The sequence below is a fragment of the Corvus moneduloides genome, chromosome 3, assembly GCF_009650955.1.
Source record: "Corvus moneduloides isolate bCorMon1 chromosome 3, bCorMon1.pri, whole genome shotgun sequence".
In the NCBI taxonomy this organism is placed as follows: domain Eukaryota; kingdom Metazoa; phylum Chordata; class Aves; order Passeriformes; family Corvidae; genus Corvus; species Corvus moneduloides.
In genome coordinates, this window is record NC_045478.1 from 110,934,686 (window position 1) to 110,961,383 (window position 26,698).

The window sequence follows — 26,698 nt, forward strand, 5'->3', positions numbered from 1 at the left end:
CTGGGAGCACCTTCTTTGGCACTATAGTTTCTGGTGGGATGAAACTCAAAAGTTACTTGTTAAATGCTGGTGAAGTAATTTGTGCTATTTTGGGGTACTTCTCTTTCAGTTAATGTAAGTCATTTCCTTGAGCCTCTGATGTGAGCTCCTTGCTGCTTTAGAAGTGGTGTTGCAGTGGATGGAGCTCCTTGCATCAGTCTTGTAAAAGAGTTGATGGAACGATTCCACATAATCACCAAAGCTGATTGTGCTGGTGAGGGGGGAAGTGGAGCTGGGGAATGAGCTCCAGTGTTGAAGCAGCTGTGGTTGCATCTCCAGTGGCTTCCATGGTGACCTGGAAGGATCCCTACTCTCTGGAGATGAAAGCTGATTAATTTTTATGCAAACTTTTGCAATGCTGGTTTTGTGATTCTAACTATTGCACATTAGAGACTGTACTGGCAACTGAGAATGTAAATGTAACTGTAAATGAAAAATAATGATACGGAGAAAGAAAATCTTTACAGGTTCCCACCTTTCAGAGCTCGGTCCTGAGGGGCAGATTCTCCTCTTTACAAAAATGGGACCATACAAACAAAAAATGAAGATAGTGATTTATGTGTCTCATTTCATTCTTTTAACTCTCTTGGATCCATGCTGGTTTTTCTTTTTTGTAGAGATACCTCTCTGTAGACTGACACTTCATTTTACTTTGAAATATTTTCATATACGCAGACAAGTGTTATTTGTATCATGATATATAAACAAATTTTTTCTTATTTTGTTTTTTAAGTTTTTCCTAGATATGTATATTTTAGTATAAATTTCACTTTGGACTTTTTTTTAAAATTACCTTTTCATAAAGAAAATGGCATTAGAGGAGAAGTTACTATGGCAACTACTCAGGCAGAAACAACTGTAATTAAAGTTGCCTAACATTTTTTATTACATGCTCCGATTTTCAAAGGTTTTACAACTTTGCTAGTATTTCATTGTTTGAGCTGAAATCTTCCCTGTCAGCTCTTCTGCCTCAGGGTAATATTTTTAATTTTTTTAACTTAAAAAAAAACCTGTTCAGCTATTTCCCTGTATTTGCTTGGATAAGGCATTGTTTTACCCATATTAAAAATAAATAAAATTTGGGCAGAAGGTTAGATTCCCTTGAAAAATCTGTTCAAAACAGTCAAAGTGGTGTTAATACCACAGTCTTGTCAGAGAGCCTTGAAGTTCAGAAAAGTTCCTAAGTGTCAGTAAAAATTGTCTGTATGGACAATGCCCAGGAAGAGCATCTTTTACCATTGCTCTCCTAAGGATTGGGGCCCATTCTGATGCAGGTCATAGGACTGGGAAACAAAACTTTCTCTTCTAGACTCAAACTCCTGCTAATGAAATCCAAACAGGAGTAAAAGGAGCTGCCCCACTGGCATACAGAGAAGAGATGCCCTGGGTATGTGGCAACGTGAAGTTAGACAATAATGAAGATGGTGTCCAGGCCATGAAAACCAGCTGAAGGGTAGGAGATGGTGAAGGGTTTTCAGGGTGAGAGTCAGGACTGTGTAGTTCAGGCAGCCAGTTTACCCACGGGACCTTATTTCATTTGTTACAGAAGCTGAAAAATTAATTAGAAGCCTGCTGGAAAGGGAAGGGCAATCTTTTAGGGCAGCTTTGCAGAGCCAAAGTTTGTTGCTGCCTCCATCAGAAGCTCAGGGAGAACTGTCCTAGAAGAAATGGTCCTGGCCCATGTGAAATCTGGGCACTCTGAGCAAACTGTAATGGCACTCCTGACTTGAGTTGATTGTCACATAAAAATGACAAAAGCTCCTCAGCTCTGAAGTGTGTTGTGGAGATGTGATTTGGAGACTCTCATATTACTATATAAAGTTGGTATGTAATAATATACATTATATAAAGCTGTGTATAACATGTATGTATATGTTATCTACATATCCATACATGTGCATATTCTGAAAGAGGATGCATGTGTGCATAACATATGTAGGTGTAAGACAAAACACATTGATTTCTGTTTTCCTTTAACATGTTTGATATTAGTAGAGATGAGGCATTTCCATCTGATGTAGTTCTGCCAGTTTTCTACAGGTCATTGCTCATTTGATAGTTAGCATATAGTACAGACTTATTTCTATTCATGGTTTTTTGGTCATTGAGGTTAATAATAAGAACTTTGACTCAAAGCAGTGTTGTATGTGTCAGTGCGCAGTAATGTGTAGTAGTGTGTTATCCAAATGAGAGTTGTGATAATGAGAATCAGCATTTAGTAGTGGAAATTGGATGAGGCTCATTTTCGGGATGGATTGAGATTCAAAAGAAAATGGTTTGAAACAGGAAGATCTAATTTTAAATAAGAAAACTTTGAAGAGATAGTTCAGGGGCAATACTTTTGAAACTCTTGAAGTCTGCAATTGCACCTTTTTTGATACCTTCTCAGAAAGAGCTTTAAGCATCCTGGTCTTTCAGACTATGCTCTGACTGTCAGTCACCCCAGCTAAGTGAAGCCTACGGAGTCGTTAGTTACTTTAGAAAAGTCTCATCTCCTAGGCCTTGCTGTTACCACTTTCCCTGTGTCATGTGAGAACCAGGAATTGCTGCTTTCTCAGTGATCAGGTGAGAGCAGCGTTCTCCCCAGCACGTGGGGTTGGACAATGTGCACAGTGAGGACGGGTTGTGTCACTGCTCGGGGTCAACAACAGAGAGGAAATTTCCAAATCTGTATGGCCATAAATACAGGTTTACTTGGTGTATCCCAATCTGATTTGTTTTGGTAAAAGTCCATTTTGAAAAAAACAGTGTTCCTGTTTCTCCTCTAAGCACAGAGCATAGCCTCATTTCTCCCATTTCTTCCCCCCTTGCAGCATGGTAGAAGTTTTTTCAGTGTTACGTCTGCTTATTTGGTGCTTCTCAGAAGCCTTCAATCTCAAGCTGTATACATGCCAGACAGCATGTGGAGGTATGCATGCAGGTATTTGTAGTTTAAGAGGAGACTGCATTGATCAGAACCTCCTTGAAATCATGCTCATAGTTTGGGAGGATCATAGCTGTGTCATTAAAATTGATGCAGTCCTTTGGAGACTGGAAGAATTAGCTTAAGAGCTCTATGAACAGAGTTACTGATCCCCTCATGGGTCCCTTTCTCTATGGTAGATTTATAAACAGCTCAGCCTTTCTGCTTGCTTTCTTGATGTACGTGTGCATGTGGTGACTCTTTTACGAGATGCTTCTGTCATTTGCAATCTGATATAGCAGCGGTAATCACTTAGCTTTTAACCAGGAGAGCCTTTTTATTAGCTTACTCATTTTTATTTAACCTGCCTTTTCTCAGGGTGAATATCACAGGGCTAGAAGGGACATATCTGCTCCCACCAGATGCTGTAAAATATCAACCTGTAGTGATGGTTGTTAGCAGCAGCAGCTTGGCTGGAATGTGATGTTGGAAAGGTGAGGAGACTGGAGCTGGGCTGTGCGACCTATCTGGCAAAGTGACAGGCTAGAGGGGACCACAATGAGTGGGAAATATTCAGAAGTCATGGGCCTAAAAGGCCTTTCCAGGAGGGGAGCCCTCATCTGCAGAACATGGAGTGGAATCCTTAATTCCCGAATCTCCGTATAACTCTGCTGTCAGCAAATATCTGCAAAGGCCGTTGGCAAAATCTTATTTTCTTTTAGTGACTGGTCCACATAAATAATGGAAATTTACTGCAGCTGTCATTTACTCTCTAAACTCAAATGGCTATGGTTATGGAGTCAGCATGATTACAGAGAATGGAATTAGGAGTTAAGAAATGCACAGGCAACTTTAATTAACCTCCTTTGTGTATATGCATTATGATGTAGTCTTTAATTATGTGATCACATACTATTTTCCCCAAAGCAATTGTGTCTCATTTTCCTCAGAGGATAGAGGTGATGTAGAAGGCTGTTTGTCCAGAGGACCTCTGTGCTTTTGATTGCAGAAATTGGAAGGTGTACGAAAAACGAAGCAGGGACTGCGAGGAGTGAAAAGATGAGGTCATGGTTAAGGTGCTTGGAAGAATTAAATGTACTTCTGCCTTTACCTGAGTTCCTGATCAGTGCCACTAAGTTTTTTGAGCCTAATGTCTTCCAGGTGGTCGCTATTTGTTTATCCTTCCTTTCTGTATTGCTTTGAGGCAAAAGTTTGATTTGCAGATCTATTGAGCATCCAGGTCTGTCAGGGAAATCAGTTGGAGCTGTGCTTGAGACGTATAAAGGGCTGTATAAAGCTTAGTATACTGAAAAAAAACCCCCAGGTTATAGGTTTCCCAGAGCAAGCACCCAGGGACAGATCCTTTTAGCTGGATCTCTCTGTCTCAGTTCTCATCAGAAGAGCAGGGTAATAACTCTTCCAGAGCGTGTTGTGAGAAGGGAATGTGATTAATGCTTTTGAGGCTCTTAAATACCATAGTGGTGGGCAGTGTAGAAAGAAATCAAAAAATTAACAATTCTGTCTTCAGAGCAAGATGTGAATATTGTGGTGTAAAGAATAATGCTACGTATTGATGGGTCTGCATATGGAACACTGAAAATAAACCAATGTACTGAACACCACTGGGTAGAGCTCAGGTCTGAGCTGAAGACCAGGAGATAGTGAAAGTAAAAGGTGGTGCCACCACAAGGCTCTGTTTTAGAGGATACAGAGCAGGATGAAAATTACGATTATGCCCACTAGTTTTATTTCTGGCATCTCCTAAATCCTGTGTCAAATTCTTTTAACTTGCTTTGGTAAGGTGGACAGCTTTAGCAGGGAAAGCCATATCTAATGGAGTTCATGAAAAATAGTGCTCATCTGGCAAAGGATGTGTTTTTCTCCCTACCAGGGACCACAGATCATTTCTGAAGTTATTTGCATTTTGCATGAGCTAAGGATTCCTCCTTGGTGAATTTAGGGCCACCCATATATGGATTTGGCCAAAAATTTTGCATGTTTAGCATCTGGCATGGATTCTGGGATGCAGGAGTTCAATAGCATGATACCTGGAGGCAATCACTCTGTCTTCTGCCTTTTGTGAAATAGGAAAATAGTAATTCTTTCTTCACAGCAGCATTTGAGTATAACTACACTAAAAATTGTGAGGGACTCCATTTGGAGAATAAGTATTTAAATCCAGATTAATATAAAATGACGTGGGGGGGTTCGGAGAGTAATCCTGAAGCTGCTGCTGTGCTTAAGTGCAGCTGTTGCTACCCTGCTTTCTGTACAGAGAAAGATTTGGGTTTAATTATCTCTGCTACCATTATTTTGTATTTATTCAAGCTGAATGACAGCAATAGCTGCCTCAATATGTGTATATTGAAAAAAAGAGAAAGATCTGAAAGAGCAGTGGCGACTGTGTTCAAATCTTTTAGTAGATTTTGCAGATATAAAGTACTTCACCAAAAAGCTGTCTCCTCCAAGCACACGAACACTGTGTGCAGAGGGCAGAGGAACAGGCTGTGCCTTGAGATTGTTTCTCCTTGCTCAGAATACTGCTTTTACTCCCTTGCTCAAAGGACTTGTTGCAGCTGTATCTAATTCATTTTTAATAAGCTCTTTCTACTTCAGGTGTCAATCTGTTGTGCCCATTACTTTTCATTTTCATAAATATTTGAGTCCAAAATGATAACTTTTCTTTTTTGCGTGCACTGGGCTAGTGGAAATGGAAGTTCTTTTTAGAAAGGCTTCAGAATGTGACAGAATCTGGAAGGAGATGAGTTTTTATGATCTTTAATTTTGGTTGCATACATTTGCACAGATACAGGATATGCTGACTACAATAAAATAAAAACAAAGCATTATTTTAAATGCTCAGAAAAAAAAGTTTTAATAAATGATCCCATTTTTTGAGCATATCCTGCAATAATCTGCTGCCCCTCTGTACTAATAAGCTCCAAACTGTCCAAACTTTTCTCCACTAAGTAAACTGTAGCCAACATGAACAGAAGTGGTACTGAAAGCAAATTCAGAATTGACAGCAAAAACAGAATATTTTAATTTGATTGAAAGATGCCTTAAACTCAAGGTAGCAATGCGAGTGTTCTTTCCTCCAATTATAATTTCAGGTTCTTGAGAGTGAGTACAAAATAGCTTCATTCAGTATTTTTTTTTTCTGCGTCGAACCAGAATCCCTACTTCTGTTACATTAGGGAAGGCACCCAGTTCACTGCAAGATCTTTTGTAGTCTCCTCAGTTGAAAAATAAATGTCTGTGATTGAGGTGGTGATAGGAATTCATTTAAGGAAGCACTCTTAAGTTATTCCTGTCTTGTTTTTCTTTTTAAAAAAATAGATTAAAAACCAGATATTTGTTAATTAAACATCTAGCATGAATTTATTGAGGTGTAGGACTTTGCAGGTGGCAACCTTGGTCTTTTAATATTAATTGGAAAATATTGATTGAAAAAAGACTAGTCTGTCATGCTGATAATTGCAACCAGATTTAGATATGATCACTAGATCTTCCCAAGATTACAAAGAAGCAGTTACCATCTAATTGGTAAAAAGATTGAACATTATTTTGGTAATCCCTGAGCTTTGGTAACTTATTCCCTGTTGTTCATTTATATGTCTTGTCTGTATGCCACTATAAAGTGGTTAAATATGGTGTTAGCTGATAAGACTATTTACATTTCATGAGCATTCCAAGTTTTCTAGTTGTTTTAACAATATACTTTTCTTTAACTGGAGGTTAGACCTGCTGGGTGAACACTTCAAACCCACAGCTGACCTGATATTTACTTCTTTATAGCGACACGCTAAGGTTGAGATAGTCTGATCTCAACTCCTTGATGGCAAGAACAAGCAACTTGTTTTATTTAACGTTCCTCAATACATGAAAAATAAAAATAATCTGTAACTTTCCAAAAAGGTTCTACATCTTTTGACTTCATATTTGATCTGTTTAAGCACTTTCTTACTATGAAGTTGTGATATTTCACTGTACAAAAATATTGCTGTAGACAAGTCCCTGATGTAGCTGGGAAAATAAATCAATTAATGCAAGTAAACTAATTTTGAAGAAGAATTAGTATGCACTGTCAGTTTTATAGCAGGAAGGATTTCCTGAATAAAGCATAACCTTTGATAATGCACGACAAATGCTAGCAGTTTCAGTTTTAGATAAAAATGCTTGAGTTTCTCAGCTGATTTTTATTGCTGTTATTAGATGTATCTGTTTACACCAGATGTTATAGATGTATCTGTTTACACCACTTAAGGATCTGGCCTAAATATATAAATTTATTTATTATGTGGCTGTAAATTCAAGGTGCTGCACAGTCTGCAGCCATACCATTAACTCGCACGCTGACAGAAAATAGGCTGGCAGTTTATTAACGGAATTTTAAGATCATCTGATCAAAATTAGTTCCAAAATTTTAGTGTCTTCTATCCATTTATAAATATTAGCAAAAAAAAAAGATAGCTCTGTTTCAGAGCTATCCCTTTGTGTGCAGAGTGAGACCCGGGTTTCTCAGCCCCTGGAATGCTCTTTTTCTATCGCTGCTAATAGCTGTGGACGTTTTCCGTGTGGATGTTCAGTACATGCTGTTGTGAATCCCAGGATGATATCGCCATTACTTAGAGCTGTATTTTCCATTGCCTATTCTGGTATTGCTCAGCATGCACAAGGGTAGAGTTAAAATCTTTATTCATTTCATTTAAAAATGTTTCTTTTGTTCTCCTTATCGTGTTCTGGCTTTCCCAAGGATATATGCCTTGAACGAAAAGTCACATGTGCATTACTAATTGTGTGCCATTGTATTTACAGTTCCTAGTGGTGGCACTGTGAAGCTACTAATTCTTTTGCTTCACTTGATGTAAAATAATCTGAGTGTCTTTGATAGCAGTGAAACAGTATTAATTGTTTTGTACATTTCTTGGTCACTCTTCTTAGGTGGTCTTCATAATCTATTAGAACTTTCAGCCAGATTTTTGTAATGTCATGCCTCCAGCAGTGATTAAATTGGTAATTAATGAACAGTCCTTGGCAACATAAACCACATCCCGTTAATTTTCCCTTTTGAGTTTTTCGAAGTTGTCGTCTCTGTCAGAAAGCATTGCGCCACCTTGCTACGGCCCCTTGGCATGGAACCACAGCGACGGGATTTTTTGCAGCCATTAGTAGATCAGAGCAGTAATTTCACAGTATTTTGGTCAGGGTAATTATAGTACCAAGTACCGAGTAGAGTTGGGAATTCACACAAGAAGTCCAGAAATACCAGGTGAGCTTCCTTGTGTTCACTGGGACGTTATGATTAGTTTAATTGGGCTTTGTTTGATTTCAGCCGCGGAGACTCTTTGTGCCACGGCACTGCAGCCACTTTCCACTTTAGTGTTTCTGACCTGCATTGACAGGAACTGGTGCAAAAATGAACTCTTTGAAGTGGGACTCTTTGGAGAGGGCAACTAAAAAAGGGGAAGAGTGATGTGTAAGTAGTGTACTGTAGCAAAGCGCAACACCAGCCCAAACACCCTGCGTTTTGTGGGTGATGTGGTTCAAATTCTTTCATATTTTCAACTGGAACAGATAATATTTCTGCTACGTTTGTGCAAACCTCAAGTAAATTACTGCATTTAAAAACACAATCTGTTTTTAATCGGTGGCTTTTACATAGCACCTGCTGTTCTACCTTCCTTTGAAGATACAGTTGTTTCTCTCACCAGAAATTCTGTGAATCGTCTATTTAGTCCTGCAAACAAATCTGGGCAAATGCATTAATGAGACTGCAGCTGCACTTAGCAGTTCACATGTCACAAAATAGTAGGTAAAGGCATTCATACTTGAGTGACTGACTATAGGTGTAGTGGCCTTCAGCAGTACATTGTGCACATTAAAGTTTAAATAGTCACTTGCCTGTTGGCTTCTGAATGAAAGGACTGTCACTGGTCACTTCTCCTAAAGCCTTAATGAAACCAAATAGTTTGCTAGAGTTTGGGCCTAACCATTGGGGTGTTTCATGCAGTCTTGTCAGTTGATGTTCATGAATTGACTTGAACGAAGATCAAAGTGTTTCTCAAAATGGAGAAGCGGGGAGAGAGACAGCTCCTTCAATTGCACCACAAGAGCTAATCAAGCCATCAGTTCTTTATGCACTCTGCGTGCCTTTAGAATTTAATACCCAATGGTTTGTCAGGACAAATTGAAATTCGGGGGTTGGCGGGGAGCGGGGGGGAGGTGGAGAGTGTCCCTCCTCAGCCTGCTGAAAATAGAATAAGCGGTTCACTCTTCTGGAGAATCGTTTTGATAAATTTTATCATTTAATGTAAAACTGCAACGTTGATTAAACGTTTGGGGTTGAAAAAAGAAGTTACGGTGAAGGATTCAATGGGCATTATGCACCTTAGCACTGAGTAAAGATTCAGGTTTAAAGTGAAAGAGAAACTAAACTCGGGGTGATTTTTTTGTTTCCTTGATTGCTAATGAACTTTTTTTTTTCTTAAACATTTTAAATTGGATTCAGAAGATAGATTTTTGAGTGTCAGTTAAAACAAAGTCATGTGAAAATGCCTCTCTCTCTCCCTCCCTCCCCTTCTCTCTTTTTAATTGATATGATTTAGGCAGAGGAAAATGGTAAGGGGGATTTTTCTATTGCAGAAGCAATTTTTAAGGGATTTAGTCTTATTTAGCCTGAAGGTCTTCACACTAATGAGAGCACTTAAGTTACGTCCAGGCGTTGATTAGACAGCTCATCTATCAACTGGAGCATGAGAATTTGTATTTTAGGTACTTTTTATACATTATAAATTTTTTTTATTACTTTAGACTTTATTTTCCACAAATTTTTAATTGCCTTCTTTCACATCCAAAGTGTCTGTAACGCAGCTGACAGAGCACAAATGCGAACAGAGAAATACTCTACGTTTGATGTTGAGTACATTTCGATACATTTCGATAATACCGAAATTTCGACAATAGCGAAACTGCATCTGTGAAAATGGGCATGCTGGTGGATGCAAATTGCTGCCACAATACATTCCTTAAACCACCACAAGCTCCCTCAAAGTCTAAATGCATTTATTCAGGAAACACAGAATTTTATCTATATTTTTAAATGCCCAACTACTCCCCCCACCCCCAAATTGTGAATGCTCTCTCTACCTGTAAGTTTTTTGCCACGTTTAAAACACAATAGCATCTTAATTATTTTCTGAACCATTCTGAAAAGTACAGCTTTTGTAACTTTTTGACATTTCAGGTTTAAAAAAAATTAAAACGTTGCCACCAGCTTGCACTATGAGCAGCCTGTAATAACAGTTAAAAAAGCTTTCTGAACTATTTGACAAGATTTCTTAGTGCTGAGGCCATATGCTGTAGCCTTTAAGCTATTTCTTCCTATCAGTTTCATTATCACCTGCCTCTGAGTCTCCAATATCATCAGTAAGCACATGCAGAATCATAATTATGCCATGTACAAGTTCTTTGATAACATGTACAGTTTTCTTCTTAATTCTTTATCAAATGCATTGATCGTGGCATGTGTGCATTGATCCAGGTCCACCATCTGGCTGTGTGTGATAAGCACAGTGGCATCTTTGCATTTCCACTGTCATTCATTGCGCTACAATTTGGCTGCAGGGGAGTAGTGGCTGGGATTAGCCCTGTTCTGCTACTTACTTGCATTTTAAGTTGACACCTCTACAGCGGCTCAGACCACATTACAAACTGAAACACATACGCACGACTTAGTGATGTGACACTCCTCAATAAGCTTACTCCACTAGCTACTCAACAATCTGTAATTGGATTTGTAGGAATAACAGCAAAAGATTTCCTAAGAATTGCTGGGGACAGAAGGTGAAGTTTTCTCATTATTGGCAAAAGGCTAGGTATAGATCTTAGGCGATTGGTATTTTCCATTAAAAAAACCTGCCAGCAGTTTGCAGGACTTTTTCAAAAAAAAAAAACCCCAGCAAAATAGGGTCCAGGGAGATGTAGGGTTTGCACTTGTTCTTTTCATTCTCATCACATAGAAGCAGACAGGGATCTCGTTACCCTCCCCCAAAAATTGAGAGAAGGGGGGGAGGAAAACCAACTTTCGGAGGCCCCCTGCAGCCCGCTGGCTTTGTTCGGCTGGGAGTGACCCGGGAGCATTCCTCAGGAGGGCACGTCCCCTCCCTTGGCGCGGGGCTGCCCGCCTGAGGAGGAAGCTTCCCAGGATGGCAGTCTGAGAGATGCTGCTCTCCAGCTTACACATCCCATACACTTGCCAAGCGCCTTTGTTTCATAACACCCCTTTTTTTTTAAATTATAAAGTCAAGTTTACACAGGAGAAAATCCCTTAAGTGGAGCTCGACGAATGTTGACTCCTACAATGAGTAAGCAGCTTTCTTAACTTCTGTCTGTAACTCGGCTGTGGAAAGGCACAGAAAACACCATCTTTAGCCTGTTCATCTCGGATCGGACGCTCTGCCCTGTCTGGATGATGGCACTATTTTAGGATATTTCTGAGCCTGCACGCTTGAGCCCCTGTTTGTGGGTCATGCCAATAGCATTGACAGCCACGATGACAGGCAGAACACGCTCATGGATCCCAGCACCTTAGGTGATTGTTGACCTTAATTATACTTCCTGGATGGGGGAGATCACAAACTTGCCTAAGCAGGGGAAATTCCAGGGAAGAAGTTAGTGGAGGCCTTTGTCTGTGCTTTTGGTTTCGGTCAACTTTCTCGGTTGTTTCCTGGGAGCCCTGTGGGTTGGCAGGGCTGCCCTCGCAGGGTTCTCTGGGAGAGCACGCAAGCGAGCGAGGGCAGAAGGAAAACACAACGTGTTTTATGGAATTGGATATTTCAGCCTGTCCCTAAAACTTGCCATAGAGGCAAGTGCAGTGGGAAACAGATGAGATCACCTCTGTCACGGAGATGTGCAGCTCCCAAATGGTTAAATGGGTTAAATCTTATTTATCTGAATAGAACTTGGGGGCTGTTTAGCAGAATGCTCCAGCACAAATACCTGTGGTTCACTTTGACGTTACAATTTTTTTGTTGGTTTCTTTACTTATAAATACTTGAACTGTTAGACCTTTTACTTTTTTCTCTGAGAAAGATGTATTTGTACCAGATTAGAAAAGCTAAACTGTTTCTTTACATTGAATAATCAGCCTGTCATGACAAATCTATCTACTTCTGCATGAGTAGGTGCCAGTTTGACTAGCTTCTTTTAGGCTCACACTGGGTTTTAAGCTGGATCCGTGTGCATGACTGGCAGTGCATTTGTTGGACCAGATCTAAGGAGCCAGAGAGCGTTCAGCTCCTTTTTGCCTACAAAAGAGCAGCCAGACAACCAGCAAGAGGCCTTGGATGTAGCACAAGGTGATACTTACTTAGTCAGCCATTCTTTTTTCAAAATTTTTTTTTTTCCGTTCAGTAAACTAAGAGTTTTTCACTTTCACAATGACACAAGGAATTAAATTATCAGTGGATTGTTTTTCTACAGCCACCATTCTTCGCACAGAAATACTGTACCAAGTGAATTGTACGTTTTCCAAGACAACATAAAATTATTTTAAAAATTAAAAAATAAAAGTAAAAGAAATTGCTGGCTACTTCTTTAAAAATGCCTCCTTGGTTTAAGGAGATGTTTTCCATTTTACAGCCACTCAACCCCATTTTATTGTGAATTTTTGGGAGCTTTTTTTTTCTTAAGGGGGACAGCTTTGTTAAGATATTGTTTGTGATTCTTCCAATTTTAGACTTTGAGCTACTTCTGTGTTCGTTCTGTCTTGTCTCATCAGTGTATCAGTGCCATAGCTCCTAAGCCAATAGCTACTTAAGACAAGCAATTTGATACTTTTTGTGATAGGCATTCATGAAAAAATATTTTCAAGCTACATGCAGTGTGTGGATAGTGAGGTAGCTGATGTAGACACCAGGCAGAAGGCAGAAAATACCCAAGATGTTTATGTCTGTTTTTGCTTACTACCTCCTAGGATCTGAATAGTCACAGAAATGCAAAGCCACTTTTGTTTATGCCAAGTGTTTCTTGCTTAGCAATCTGTATTTTGCTCACTACCTGTGTATTTTGAGCTGTTCTGAAGCAGTGCTAGAGACCAAACATAAATGTGGTCCCCAGGGTGATCAAAGATTTAATCTGACCAGATGGGACAAACTTGAGAAAGATTTTGACTTTCCAGTCTGTTTTGCAACAAGAAAGGCTGATTTTTTTTTTCTCCCGTCCTTTCTTTGTTAGCAAAGGCAGAGATCAGGCCATCCCCAGAGGAATGAGCAGGTGTGGCCATTTACAAGCATGTCTGGTTATATTATATACCAACATAAGAAAAGTTTGAAATGGTTTGAAAAGATCTGCTAAACAGTTTTAATGTTTCATCCCAAATCCTATTTACTCAAACAAGAGCCGATCAAGGTCACAGTACAACCCAGCCTGCTCAAACCTTTAAAGCTCGTGTAATTTTATTTTTTTTCTTATTTTTTTTTATTCAGTCTTCTCTCCTAACTGAATAGGTACATTTTGGTAATCCTGAATAGGTACATTTTGATAATCCTTGCCTCTGGACAAGCACAGAAGTCTTTTTCTTTCTGAATGGCTAATAACAGAGCCGTTCTTCCTGTCTAATGATGAAAGGGGTGGCAGTCAAGTTCTTTCTCTTAGATGTACTGTGCACTCACAGCTGACCACGAACCATTTTGAAACCTACAGCTTCAGGAATCACTCCCTCTCATAGGTACAATTCTGTTTTGATTTTGTTGCTGTGGATTATAAGTAATTTACCACATTTTTTTAATGTTTTGTCCCCCAGTCTATGGGCACGGTAAAGAATTTGCTTTTTAAATGTCAAATAAATGCAGTTCACCAGATTATATTTTTTTTTTATAGTGAGAGGATGATATATTATCAGAATTCTGGTGTAAATGCAGTTTGGATCCTCCCAAAATTCTGCCAGAGGAGGACTAAAAATCCCTCGCAAAGGTTTTGTGGTTTATTTTCTTTTTCTTTTTAATGTGAGAAGATTGCAAAATTTTCGGTCATTTAAGAAGATGGTTTTTAAGGGGGTGTTTGGGGTTTTTTTTCCCCTGAAAGACTCCACCACTCTCAATATTTTCCTGAGTTGTGCAGCTCTCAGCTGGCTGGGTAATGATCTCGGAAACTGCCCCGCCAGTGTTTCACATTCGAATTCACCTTCCCAAATCCACAGCATAATTTTTGGCCAAAGTAATGTCAGTCATTGCCATCTGCGGCGAGTACAAACAGGACCCCCTAATGGCAGCCATTTTTATTTGTTTCTTAAGATCCAAAGGCTGCTGAAAGAACAATTGGATAAAGTTGAGGATTGGAGAAGCTTGATTTTCTTGTTCCAGTGAAATGAAACTCCCGTCCTTTTTTTTCTTCCCCTTTCCCTTAAAAGCCGGAGTCAGCTAGGGGGTTGTAGCTGTGTCAAAGCCGTTGGGATGCCACTGCTGATCACTTTAATTACTAGGACTAAGGAGGATAAAATTAAAAGTAGCACCATTGAAGCAGTGGAAGAAAGCTTGCCGAGATGTCAGTGAACTGTGAAATATAAAAATTGCATACCAATACATTTTTATAGGAGGGAAACAAGGAATTACATTACTTATTCTTGAAGAGTTTGTCCTTAAATAGTGAAGTTTTCCTCACTGTGCATCTGCATGGCAGATCTTTAAACCATTACAAAATAGTTGGGGGAAAATAACAAAGAAAACTGTAATGTCTCTTTGGCATGTCAGATTCATGTCAAAGGGTGAAAGATTTTACTGAGTTTTCTTTTCAACTGTACGGGGAAAAAAAATCACTGTATGTGTGTTTGCTTGGTCCTTTCTTGGTGCAGTGCTTCTTTTTGTGTCTCCTGGGTTGTTTTTTTTTGTTTTGGTTTTTTTTTTATATTTTTATTCGTCCCCCATACCTCTCCCGAGTGCTTTCCTTTCCAAATTCTAGCTTGATACGCTGTTTAACAGTTTTTCTGTACCTCAAAACTTAATCCATATTCTTTTTCTGATCTCAGTTTCATTGCTCCAGTGTTTCTTCTGCCAAGCTCAGTAACCGAGGGTTCAAATACCTGAATTGAATTTAAGCAAGAACTAGGCTGGTTTTTCCCTTATCCGCTGGTGATGATTGGCTTAATCAGCACAAACACAAGCCACCATAATCTGTGTTTGCTTGGAGATCCCCGGGATGTTAATGACTATGCTAATAATTCAGGAGACAAGTTCTCTTTCAGGAGGAGGGGATGAAAGGAGAGAAATCAGCCAGCTCAGTTTAGGGCATTTTTGTCACAAACAGGTAACTGGCCCTATTTTAAATTACACGTGCTGAAGTAGATTAAATTGTTTGACGTTAAACCACATGGGAATCTTAATTTTGTACATTCGTTCTTAAAAGTCGTTTAAGTTAAGCACGCAAGTTCCTATATCCAAGGAATTAGGAATATTAGAGATTTGAGCAGTTTTATTTCAAGTAAAATTCAATGTAATTAATGTTACCAAATACTGTGGGTCGAAATAAAACCGTTTGCTGTGTCAGTTGGCTGGCTAGAAATTAAATTAAATTGATCTATTATAGTGCATGGGGGGGTGAGGGGGGGAAGCTTTCCAGTTGTCTTTCTAATGTGTACTTTACCAAATAAATTTTTGATAGAACTGTTGCTCTGTGCCTTCTGGGAAGTTAAAATGTGAGAAAGCAAACAAAGCCCATGTGCCATCCCTCTGCCTCGCAGGGCCCAGGCAGAATTGTCTTTCCAGGGGAGGACATTAGGAGAAAAGTAAATCAAGGCGATCTGATAGGGAATCGGGACTCTGTCACTCAGGGGCGAGATATTGCGCTGTGTCCATATACTTTGTTTACTGTAGGGTTTTATGAGTTGTAACCTGCCCATGCAAGCTGTTAATGAGGCTAAATCTTTCTGCTTGAGGATTGAATTACAGCACACCTCTGGGCTAATGGTTATAAACAGAAAGTCCCATTAGGGCTGCATTCTGATTCAGTCATTTGCATTTTTTCTATTGTGCCGAGAACAATGCTGAGTAAATAGCTACAAACAAACAATTTACATGGAAATGGATAAAATGTACCTAATTAGTATTTTGCACTTGTTTTATTAATGATTGCTTAAACTAAATAGCACTTAGCAACAGCTCTCACCAGCCTCTGCAGGTGTGGGATGCTCAAGTTTCTGGGTTGGTGGGAAGGCTGCCAGAATGGCTCTCCAAAATTAGGCAGTTTGTTATATTCCACTTAGTTCAGGTCAACAGCCTGTACCTGGGATTTATCCAGGTCATTGTGTCAATAGTACAGTCTTACTGGCAGGTTAGATTTAAGCCAAGCACTGACTTTGTTGCACTTATGAGCATTTCTGATATTGAGGGGAGAGGAAAAACGGTCCTAACTTCACAAAAATCCATGTTTAAAGTGAAAACTGAAATGGTTTCCCTTATGGAAACTGTGGAGTCTTACAGATATGTTTAAACACATCTTTTTATGAAGATTTTCTTATCATGGTGGGCTAGTCTTTTACAAAATTTCATGCTGCAGAACTTTGTTTATTTATGTAACTGAAATATTATCATGCTTCTAAGTGATGAGCTTTAAGTGGGACAGCACTATCTGGCATGGTTCCAGTATGATTCCTTTAATTATTGACCAAAGCCCCATTAGTAGGATGTTTTAAAGGGATGGAAAGTCTTTTCTGCTGTGAGAGCACCTATTGTTCTTTCAGTAATTTTCATTAGTTTATCTTCTTTTAAAGAAAAATACCCACTGAAGTCAAAGAACATGCGTCAGATTTGATGCCACTTTACACTTTGAAGTCAGCTTGGTGCTTGGAGTAACCAAGAGCAACATCTGGCTTCTCAGTTTAGTTCTGTGACAGAATACTACTCAAATGAGTAATTCAATTTAGTAAAACCATTTTATAGCCACGGTAAAACTTCGCTCAGATCACTCATTGGCTGTGATTACTTTGAGACTAAAGTGTCTGCAAATTTTCATCAAGCTGTTTTTACAGAACATAATTTATAAAAGTTTTGCATTGCAAATCATCAGGTTTCTAAAGCAGTAATAATTCGGGGAATGCTTAAAAAAAATAATCTGGCGCATGGATGTCTTTAAAAATTGTGGTGTGACACCCAACTGATATCGAGCGTCCTATTTATAATGTGGGCCAAGCACCATGCTGTAAACCAGTTCCTATCATGATGATCAGATTGAGAATGAAATTGCATTTCTGTCAATTACTGAGTTGGCAACTGTTCAATATATCTTAGCAGCAAGATGAAGAGCGGCGTCGGCAGCTGAGAGAGAGAGCTCGTCAGCTAATAGCAGAAGCTCGATCTGGAGTGAAGATGTCAGAACTTCCCAGCTACACTGAAATGGCTGCAGAAAAGTTGAAAGAAAGGTCAAAGGCATCTGGAGGTGAGCTGAGGAACCTTGTATCTTATTCCTATGGCAACCTAGAAACCAGAGACCTTTTTGGGTATCACTTTTATTCACACTTCAAAACGTTGTTGTTCATCAGGTGAACGTGTCAAAAGACCTGGCTATAGATACGTTTCCTAAATCAGTGATTTGTCATCAAATTTCCAACAGTTAAAAGAAAAGCAGCCATGTGATTGAAAGAAAAATATGTTCTGTGAACAAGTAGCTCATGTTGGCCCGTTATTTACAGATTTCTCATTACCCACAGTTTTTTGGAATTTCGTGGTTGTTGATTCTCTTCAATATATGTTTTTATATAGGAACGTGGACATAATTTTGGGGGAAAACAATATTTGAAATATTTAAGAAATGTTACTTTGTATTACATATGTTCAAAAGAAGAGAGTTTTAAATGTGGCCTGTGAGAGGTGGGGAGCAACAACCTTTTGATTTTAAATGGCAGTCTTTTGACAGACCACTTGCTTTTTCAGGTTTTGAGTTTTAATATTGCTATAATGTTATTAAACTGACTTTGAAATACCATTAAAATTCATATACCTGCCAGTGCTATGAGCTGGAGTAATGTAGTGTCATTCAAACTCAAATGGGTGCTGAGCACACGTTTCAGTGCAGGCTTCTTGCTCTTTTAATGTCTTCTACATATTCTAAGGGAAATAGTGTTTCTCTAACTCGTAATCATAAGCCAAAGTGTAAGGAAAATCCAGCTTGATACTCACAATGCATGTAGATTCAACAAAAATATTTATTTCTTCTCTACTAGATGTATTTTATATGCATAAATATTTAAATATAGTCTTACTGCACCCTAAACGCTACACTTCTGTTCCAAATAACACCAAGGAGAAAGCAGTGAGTTGCAGTTCTCCCTTTGGGTCTGGTCTTCAGTTTTACTCTCTTTGCCCAGTAAACCGAGCTTGCCAACATAACTCTCTTTTGTGATAAATAGAGAAATTACATCCTTGATGGCAGTAAGGCTGAGCCAAATGGCACATTACATAGGCTATGGTGTTCCTCATCTCTCTTCACAGTTTATGACTCCCCATCCTACATTATTTCATTACTTCCTCCTCACTGTTTCGTCGTGCCTGTACATAGCTGCTCCTGCCATACCTTCTGTCAAAGTAAGGTCTTTGTCTGGTTATATCCTGGGTGCTCAGCTGGATAGCAGTGACCCTGTTTTGTTGCAGTGACTCACTTGTAGTGTTGCTAAAGATCCCAGTGTGCTGCTTTCTGGGATGTGGTCTTCCTGTTTCGTGTTTTGCTCTGTATTTAGCCATTGATTGTCCTGCCCTTCATTCAATTTGTAAACAGTCTCAGGTAGCTCTGCATATACATTAAAAGAGATCTGCATTTATAGAGGGAGATTGCATATGCACCCAGAGAGTTTAGTGTTACTAAAAGAGCAGACAGTATCAGAACTGATGACAGCTCATTTATAAAGTTATCACCACTCTACCTGTTGGGTTTTATCCAGTGTAACAATTTCACAGCTTTCTACTTTTGCATTAATTTATACTTCCTACTTTGATTTCTCTTCATTCATACAGTAGTTTGGCCAATCTATTTGAACTTTGCTTGGACTTAAAGTCTTCATTTCCTGTCTTGTTTTATCCCTCTTTGCTCTTTTCATGTCAATGTGGATTTTATAGCATTTTCTTCTGCTTCCTCCATCTCAAAAAGCTTTCCGTATGGCACATCTTCCACATAATTCTACCACACCACTGGTATTTTCAAGTGCCACACCAGAGCTCCACTCAAGAAATCCATTCTTCTAAAATGTAGTAGTTCTGTGAAATGGTACCAACACTTAACAAACCAAATGAATTGGAATTATTTCTGGGTTTAGTCTTTATTGTTTTTCAATTTCCACCAAAAATTAGGATTTAATAGACAGTCTCCTTACTACCACTGGACTCTGAGTGTTTCCTCAACTGCATTCACATTTTTATTGTGTAGAGTCCTGTATTCCCTACACAATACCCAAGACAAGCTTATTATCTTACGTCTATCAAGCTGTCTTGCCCATTATACATCATTAATCTCTTCTTCTGCATTGATTGCAATTACTTTTTGATTTACAAAAAGGGAATGTACCAAATAATTTTACTCTCAATTCAATTATTTCAGAAAAAAAGTGACTTTTCAGCTCTGAGATTTTGGAGTTTTTAAAGACTATCTTCTTCCTTACAACTGTAGGTAAAAACATGATCTCTTTCATTGTTTCTGTATGCTCATTAAGAATTTCATGCTTTGGCAGTGGTGCAATATTCTCTGTTAAAAGGCTTTATTTAATCAAGGTCTGAAAAACTCAAACGCCTATGGCAAGTTGAAACTTTCCTGGATAAGCAGCATCCCTAGCTATGAAATGCAGTCTTTTTCATAAGTTATTTGGCATGTGAGACAGAAAATACTTCTTCCTGCCAATTGCCAGAGGGTTTGGGATGGCAGCTTCAAATTTATTAGATGTCCTACTAGCTTCAGGCCGATAAGCAGATGCCTTGAGATGGATCCAAGGACAGTATCAAGATAGAGATCCAAATATCCCCCCTTTTCCTAGCAGCAGCAGGACAAAGGAATTGACATATTATCTAGGAATTGTCCCTGTGCAGTGGAACACCCGTCTACTCTTCTGGGGTTTGGGTGGTGTGTTTTCCTTACTCTCTGGCACACCTCCATCCTTTATTTGAGCTGGCATCAGTGTGAGGAAGCGGCTCGGACCCAGGGGTGGTGAGGACAGGGTATGTTCAAGATTTCAACTCTGAGGCAATGATTTTCAGGGAATGTACGTGGTGGCACAGCCTTACTCATCATGCTTAGTCTCCAGCTCATGAAACCAGTGTTAGGTCCTCAGTATTTTTAGCAGGCAGTATTTCTATCCATTGGCAGTTACTGCTGTAATTTCTTGTCCTGACATCAGGTTTCTTGTACACGGAACCAGTATTTCAACTCTGCATTTCTTCCATTCTCTGCCTTTGCTGCCTTTATTGCTGTGCAGAGGCTCCTGTCACATCCTGTAGCTTTAAAGCGAACTCTGTACCTGAAAGTAAATAAACTAAATATCTCACCATCCACAAGCCTGAAGGACTTCCCACAGACAATGCTGAAGGCTGGAGACATCTTAAGAGTGAATACTGTTTGTGCAGCTTCTCCCAGTAACGTGATCCAGCCCCCATCAATACTTTTGCTTCACCATGAAAATTACTCCTTTTTCGTTTAATCTAGAAATTGATGCAGTCAGCTGCAGCTCCTTCACATGTGGACAAGCTTAAACCAAGTCAAGAGAATATCAGTTTAACCACAAATTAGGCCTGACCTTAATCTGAATAGTAAAACGTAAAAGCTATTAAATGCCTCTGGGTCCTTTTCCACCAACATTCTGGCATTTCCACATGGTTCCAAAAGATACTTATTTCTCTCTCTCCAGTCCAGACTGCAGTCCATGCTGTGTGGGTGATGGTCAGTGCTGTTTAGTTGTTGACTCAATCCTTTATCTTTTATTTTGTTAATTCCTTCATGACATAGTAAAGCTTTGCTGTCTTTCTAGGATTCAAATTTACGTACTTTTCAAGGAAGCAGTTCTTCAGTCCTTTTCTAAATGTCTGCCCTGGTTCTAGACCAAGAGCTTTAAGTTTTTCACACTAGCAATTTGTTCTTTTCATAAAAGATATCTGTTATCTCTTCGTCATGTTGTTCCTTTTATCATTTATAATTGCAAAATCTTGTTGTAACATGCTCCCTAAACACATTTCCCTTTTAATACACGGGAAGAACATTGAACTGGAAAAAACCCTGGAGTAATTTAAATCAAGGAATCTAGATTTTTAAAGATACTTGAAAAATTCTGAAATGACTTCAAATTACTGCTTTTAATTGATTTCTTTTTTTAATAAAGTGTAAATGTCCTGATAATCATATTCAGTCAAAGTCTGCCAACTTTAAATTAAATACTAGGTCAGGTCATTATCTGATACTAGAAACTGGTGTCTTCCACATTCCCATCTCTTTTGTTTCCTAAAATGGTGGTGTCAGAGGCAATGCCTCTGATCTCATCTTGCTATATTAAATTAAAGAAAATCAAATAATCTGATATAAGCATTCCTTCATTTGCAGGAGTCTTAAACCCTGTCATCTTGTTTAGATTGTTTTGACACATCCAGCATCCAGTGAGGTGACTAGTAGCTGTGAGCTGACCTTGTGAGCTGACTCTTTTGGGTGATTCCAAAAGTCACTGCCTGCTTCTAGGCTCCAGGTGGATTTGGTTCCCCTCTGCCATGACAGTGTCCTCCTTTCTTCCCTTCTACCTCTTCCAAGTGTCCACATTGGAAGTAGCCCAGGCATGCTTTCTGTGTGCCCCTATGAACTCCAGGATGTATTTGAGAGTACCATGGCCTGAGAGCCACTGAATTTTTCCAACATCATCATCATGAGGGAATATAAATTATAAATAATGGTGTGCAAAGTCCAGCTCCTCATCAGAAACAGTAGAGCAGCTTTAAAGGAAATTCAAAACCATCAGAATTGCTGCTGTTGCTGCTTTACCATTCTGTTTTCTCTACAGTCTGCTGCTTATCCCTTTACTTTTTATCCTTTTTTCCACCTCATGAAGATCATGCTGTGCCCTTCCACTTTTTTCATTTACCTCTGCACTTCCTGAAACAACAGGAGTCCGGATCCCAGGATCACCTGTGTGAGTTTCAGTGGGAACAGAAAGGGTGTCTCAGAGAGTCAGGAGTGTTTCTGCCCACCCACTTCCACACCTGAAGGTCAGGTCCCAGGTCTGGTCGCAGATCTTGGATTGGCTGGAAAGAGGTGTTCTTCTCCACCACTCTGGCTCAATCTGGGGCAGCATGGAAGAAAGCTGAGTCTTCCAGAGACTAAGGAGAACTCATGGAGGGGAGCCCAGGGAAGTCATGGTGCTCAGCTGAAGCACAGGGCTCCTACTTCACAGGCTGCTGCTCCATCACACACACAGCCAATGTTGGATAAGACACTGAAGTTGGAACTTCTTTGCTCCTGTCTGTTGCAGCAAGAGCCTTACCCAATATCAGCAGAGGTCTGTGGAAGATGTTGATTAGTTACAGGGGAATTGAGGGAGCAGCTGGTTAGAAAAAAGTAATAGACATAAAAAAATTTACAGGCTCCTAAAATGGAAATTATAGGTGCTGTGGAGATAAAGGGATAAAGTAAAGATACAGCTGTATGACCTTTGTGACAGCAGCATGGGCCTAAAGTGCAAGCTTCAGGTCTGGGAATGAGGTTGAGTGTGTTTCCAAGACAGGTGACGAATGATCAGCACCAATCCTGGTCCAAACTTCTGGTATTCAGAATTATGGCATTTTGGTACTGTATTTAGGATCTTTTTTTGTTTGTATGATATTTGAATGTACCCATATCCTGTATTTATAATTTGTATTTTTTTCTTATCTGAGATGTTTTAAAGTTCCTTTAGTTACTCTGTCGTGTTTCTTCAGACACACTTTACCCTACTCTTTTTTATAATTTTTACACACATGATGCATACATAGGAAAAAAATGCTAGTGTAAGTCTGAACAAGTGTAGATAGCATTTGATATGAGATTTAAAAGTGAGTAAATACAATGCATCTACGTACTTTGAAAGTATTAATCTAGCTTTTATGGACTCCAATTTCTTATATATTTGTATTGAAAAGGTGAGTCAGGATTTTTTCTGGGATCTGCTTCACAATTCAGAACTTGCTATTTGATCTTCCTCAAGTAACTTACTCTTTCTGTGCCGTAATTTACCTACATCATCATCATAATTGTAATTATAATAATCACCTACTTCATAAAACATTATGGGGCTCATTTATGAGTGATATTCATAAGCTGCTCTGAGAAACTTGGTAGAAAGATCCCATAAAAAATAATTACAATTATTATTTTATTTAAAATGTATGTAGCTTACAAACAATGCTGATGAAAAGTAGTGCAGTAAAGCACTTTTAACTGATTCATCAATGACTTGGATGAAGGAGCAGATGCCTGCTCAGCAAGTTCACTGGTGACACAAAGCTGGGAGCAGTGGCCAATACCCCAGGGTGCTGTGAGCCCTTCAGAGGGACCTCGACAGGCTGAGAGATGGGCAGGGAAGAACCTCCTGAAGTTCAGCAAGGGCAAGTGCAGGGTCCTGCACCTGGGGAGGAGCAGCCCCAGGCACCAGCACAGGCTGGGGGTGACCTGCTGGGAAGCAGCTCTGGGAAGGAGGACCTGGGGGTGCTGGTGCACAACAAGCTGTCCATGGGCCAGCAGTGCCCTTGTGGCCCAGTCCCAATGGCATCCTGGGCTGCATTAGGAAGAGCATTGCCAGCTGGTCAGGGAGGTGATCCTGCCCCTCTACCCAGCCCTGGTGAGGCACATCTGGAGTGCTGTGTCCAGTTCTGGGCTCCTCAGGACAAGAGAGACAAGGAGCTCCTGGAGAGGGTCCAGCAGAGGGTGGCAAACGATGAAGGGACTGGAGCCCCTCCCTTCTGAGGAAAGGCTGAGGGAGCTGGGCCTGTTCAGGCTGGAGAAGAGACACTGAGAGGGAACCTCATCCGTGTGTGTCAGTGTCTGCAGGGAGGGCTCAGAGGATGGACCAGGCTCTGCTCGGCGGTGCCGGGCAATGGGACAAGAGGCAGCGGGCAGGAACTGAGGCACGGGAAGTTCCACCTGACCATGAGGAAGAGGTTCCTCACTGAGCAGTGCCCGAGCACTGAGACAGATTGCCCAGAGAAGCTGTGGGGCCTGGGAATATTCAAGAACCATCTGGACACACTTCTGTGCCATGTGCTCTGCGAGGACCCTGCTTGAGCAGGGAGGTTGGACCAGATGACCCACGGTGGTCCTTTCCAACCTGACCCATCCTGTGGTTTTGGGAAAGCAGCAATTCATGAGTGTGCTCTCACTGCACCTGATTGAGCATGATACTCCAGGTGGTAGCTTTCCTCCTTCTACCAGAAGGAGATTTCAACACCTAGGCAAGGTACAGTGATCCCAGCTCTGGGATGTACTATACAAGGTGAGGAGTAGCAAGTCTCACCAGGCTGGGAACTCAGTACCTGGAACCTTTCTCAGGAGACAGCAGCTCAAGGTCCTTCTGCTGCCCAGACCCATCTAAACCTGCCACATGGCAGCTTTGGCACCCATTCTGCAATATGGAGAACTGAGAGCCTGGGGGAAACCATTTTGACTTGAGATACCCGGAGGTTCAGTGCAGAGGACAGCCACTGCTGAAGCCAGACTCTGCCTTTATTGGAGCAGGAGTTTCCAGCAGAGACCCCATATGTTTAATGAATTGTCTCAGTTTAAAGGTAAATCCATAAGTGGACAGAGTGGAGTCTCCTTCCAGACTTACTTAATTATTTGCATTTTTATCATAACTCAGCTGGCTCTCTAAAGCATTCATTTTTTTTGAGTGATGTGTTGCATGTACATATGAAAGTACTAACCTTAATGCTGTGTGTTCCTACAGATGAGGATGAGGATGATGATAATATTGAGATAGATACTAATGAGGAGGCTCCTGAATGCTCTGTTACTGGAGGTGGAGATGAACTTACTAACCTAGAAAATGACCTTGATTCAACGGGTAATTTAAATAATGGCTATTTTGTGTATTTTGCATGACTAACACTCCATCGTCATATAAATACTGATGTGCTGCTTGTCTCTCTGTCAGCTTTATTCCCGTGTGCCTTTTCAGGTCTTTTAAACCCTCATGTTTAATATCCTGCATTCATGTTTAGTTGAAATTTAAAATCAACAAAATCATTATTTCCAACCATGTCAGATTTAAATGTCTCTTGCTCTTTTGATGGGGAAAGGAACCCCAGGCCACATTGGTAAAGCAGAGCCACCTGAAAGCACCCTGCCTGGATTGTGCCAGGTAGGCAGAGGGATGAGCTGCCACTCTGCACTGCCATCCTGGCCCATCTGCTCAGGGAAGAGGAGCAAATGTGTCTTCCTCTGTTAATACAGACTTGGTGTCTCTCTGGTTCCTTCCCGAGGACCGGTTCTTGTGTTTACACCTTGTTGCCCCAGTGGGGGCGTGGAGGTATAAATATGAGCAGAAGTAGTCCTATTTACTTAACAGTGTTCATATAACAGGGGTTTTATAAACACATGAAGTCACAGGAGTGGTATTCCCCCCTTTCAAAAATCTTCAAGCCAAACTGGAGTTGAAGTGATAAATGTGGTGCTAAATGCATTGGAATCTTACAAGGGAGATGCTTATTTCAAAAGGAGCTGGATCTTCAAAGCTACGCAAAAGGAACTGCCCACCCGTAAGAGGCTCCTCTGCTTGCAGAGGGCTGGTGAAGGAGTTTGTTCTCTGTACAAGTCTGCCTGTTCCACTCAGCCCTGAGGAGTGCCTGGGGTCTCTGTTTGTGGTGGGCTTCTCTGCCAGGGCCTTTCTGCTCACTGCAAGTTAGCTCGGGCCTGGAGTAGCTTGGCCAGCACAGGACTGTGTCTTGAAACAGGCAGTACAAGAGAGAGCATCTTCAGCATCCTCTGGCTTGATTCTGCCCATGCCAGATGGACCCAAATGTGTAGTCCACAATATGTTAAATCAGAACTTAATTTAGTGGTTTTTCTTTGTAAATTAAACCAACAGTGATGTGTATATAGCACTTCCTAGTCTTGCGTGCATGCAAAACATTTGAGTCATGTCCTTTATTTTTTTCTATTTGAGGATTTCCAGACACGTAGGAGAATATATTTAGTGTTTCCAGCATTTGAATTTGGCGTACTTAAAGCAGAATCCAGTTAAATAATTTTCCAGTAAAAACTGGTTAATTTTAGGAGGAGTAGAAAATGAATATGTGAATAGTCCTGTCACATTGCCCCAGTGACTTACTTTCTGTGGGCCTTTTTTGTTTTGAGAGGTACCTTTTCAGGGATACAAACCCACTGCCCAGTGTTCCCAGTCTACCATGGGGAGACATTCTGAAAAAAAACTGGGACATCATTTTGCGGTTCAGTAGTAGCCAAAGGTACAGACAAGTAAGAAGGAGGATGGGCAGTAGTACAGAAAGCAGTCTAGTGCTGTGGTAGAAATCAGGGTACATGGATTTTGGTGTAAATCTGCCAATTCATACCAAGTTCTAATGAAGGCTGAATCTCCTGGGAACACCTAAAAGTACAACTATAAGGGACATTTCACATTTGGGATCATTATGGACTTCCTTAATTACTCACCTGCTGAATCCTCATCCCTCCCATCTCTCTCAAGAAGAGAAAACTTTATTTTTACTGCTTCTTGGTTTTAAGTATCGCTTCTGTCTGTGTTTGTCAGTACTTCTA

The 26,698-nt window shown here is 40.2% G+C and overlaps 1 protein-coding gene across 12 annotated transcripts in view; it reads left to right on the forward strand.

Annotated features, from left to right (window-relative positions):
* EHBP1 (EH domain binding protein 1) overlaps nucleotides 1-26,698 on the forward strand; it is a 211,345-nt gene that overhangs the window by 140,719 nt on the left and 43,928 nt on the right. For 7 of the 12 annotated variants that reach the window (XM_032103502.1, XM_032103504.1, XM_032103506.1 and 4 more), the window contains 2 exons: nucleotides 17,224-17,371; nucleotides 24,870-24,986. In XM_032103502.1, the coding sequence (XP_031959393.1) occupies nucleotides 17,224-17,371; nucleotides 24,870-24,986 (265 nt within the window). The remainder of the gene's footprint in view (nucleotides 1-17,223; nucleotides 17,372-24,869; nucleotides 24,987-26,698) is intronic. The other 5 variants (XM_032103509.1, XM_032103510.1, XM_032103511.1 and 2 more) reach the window with 1 other exon arrangement.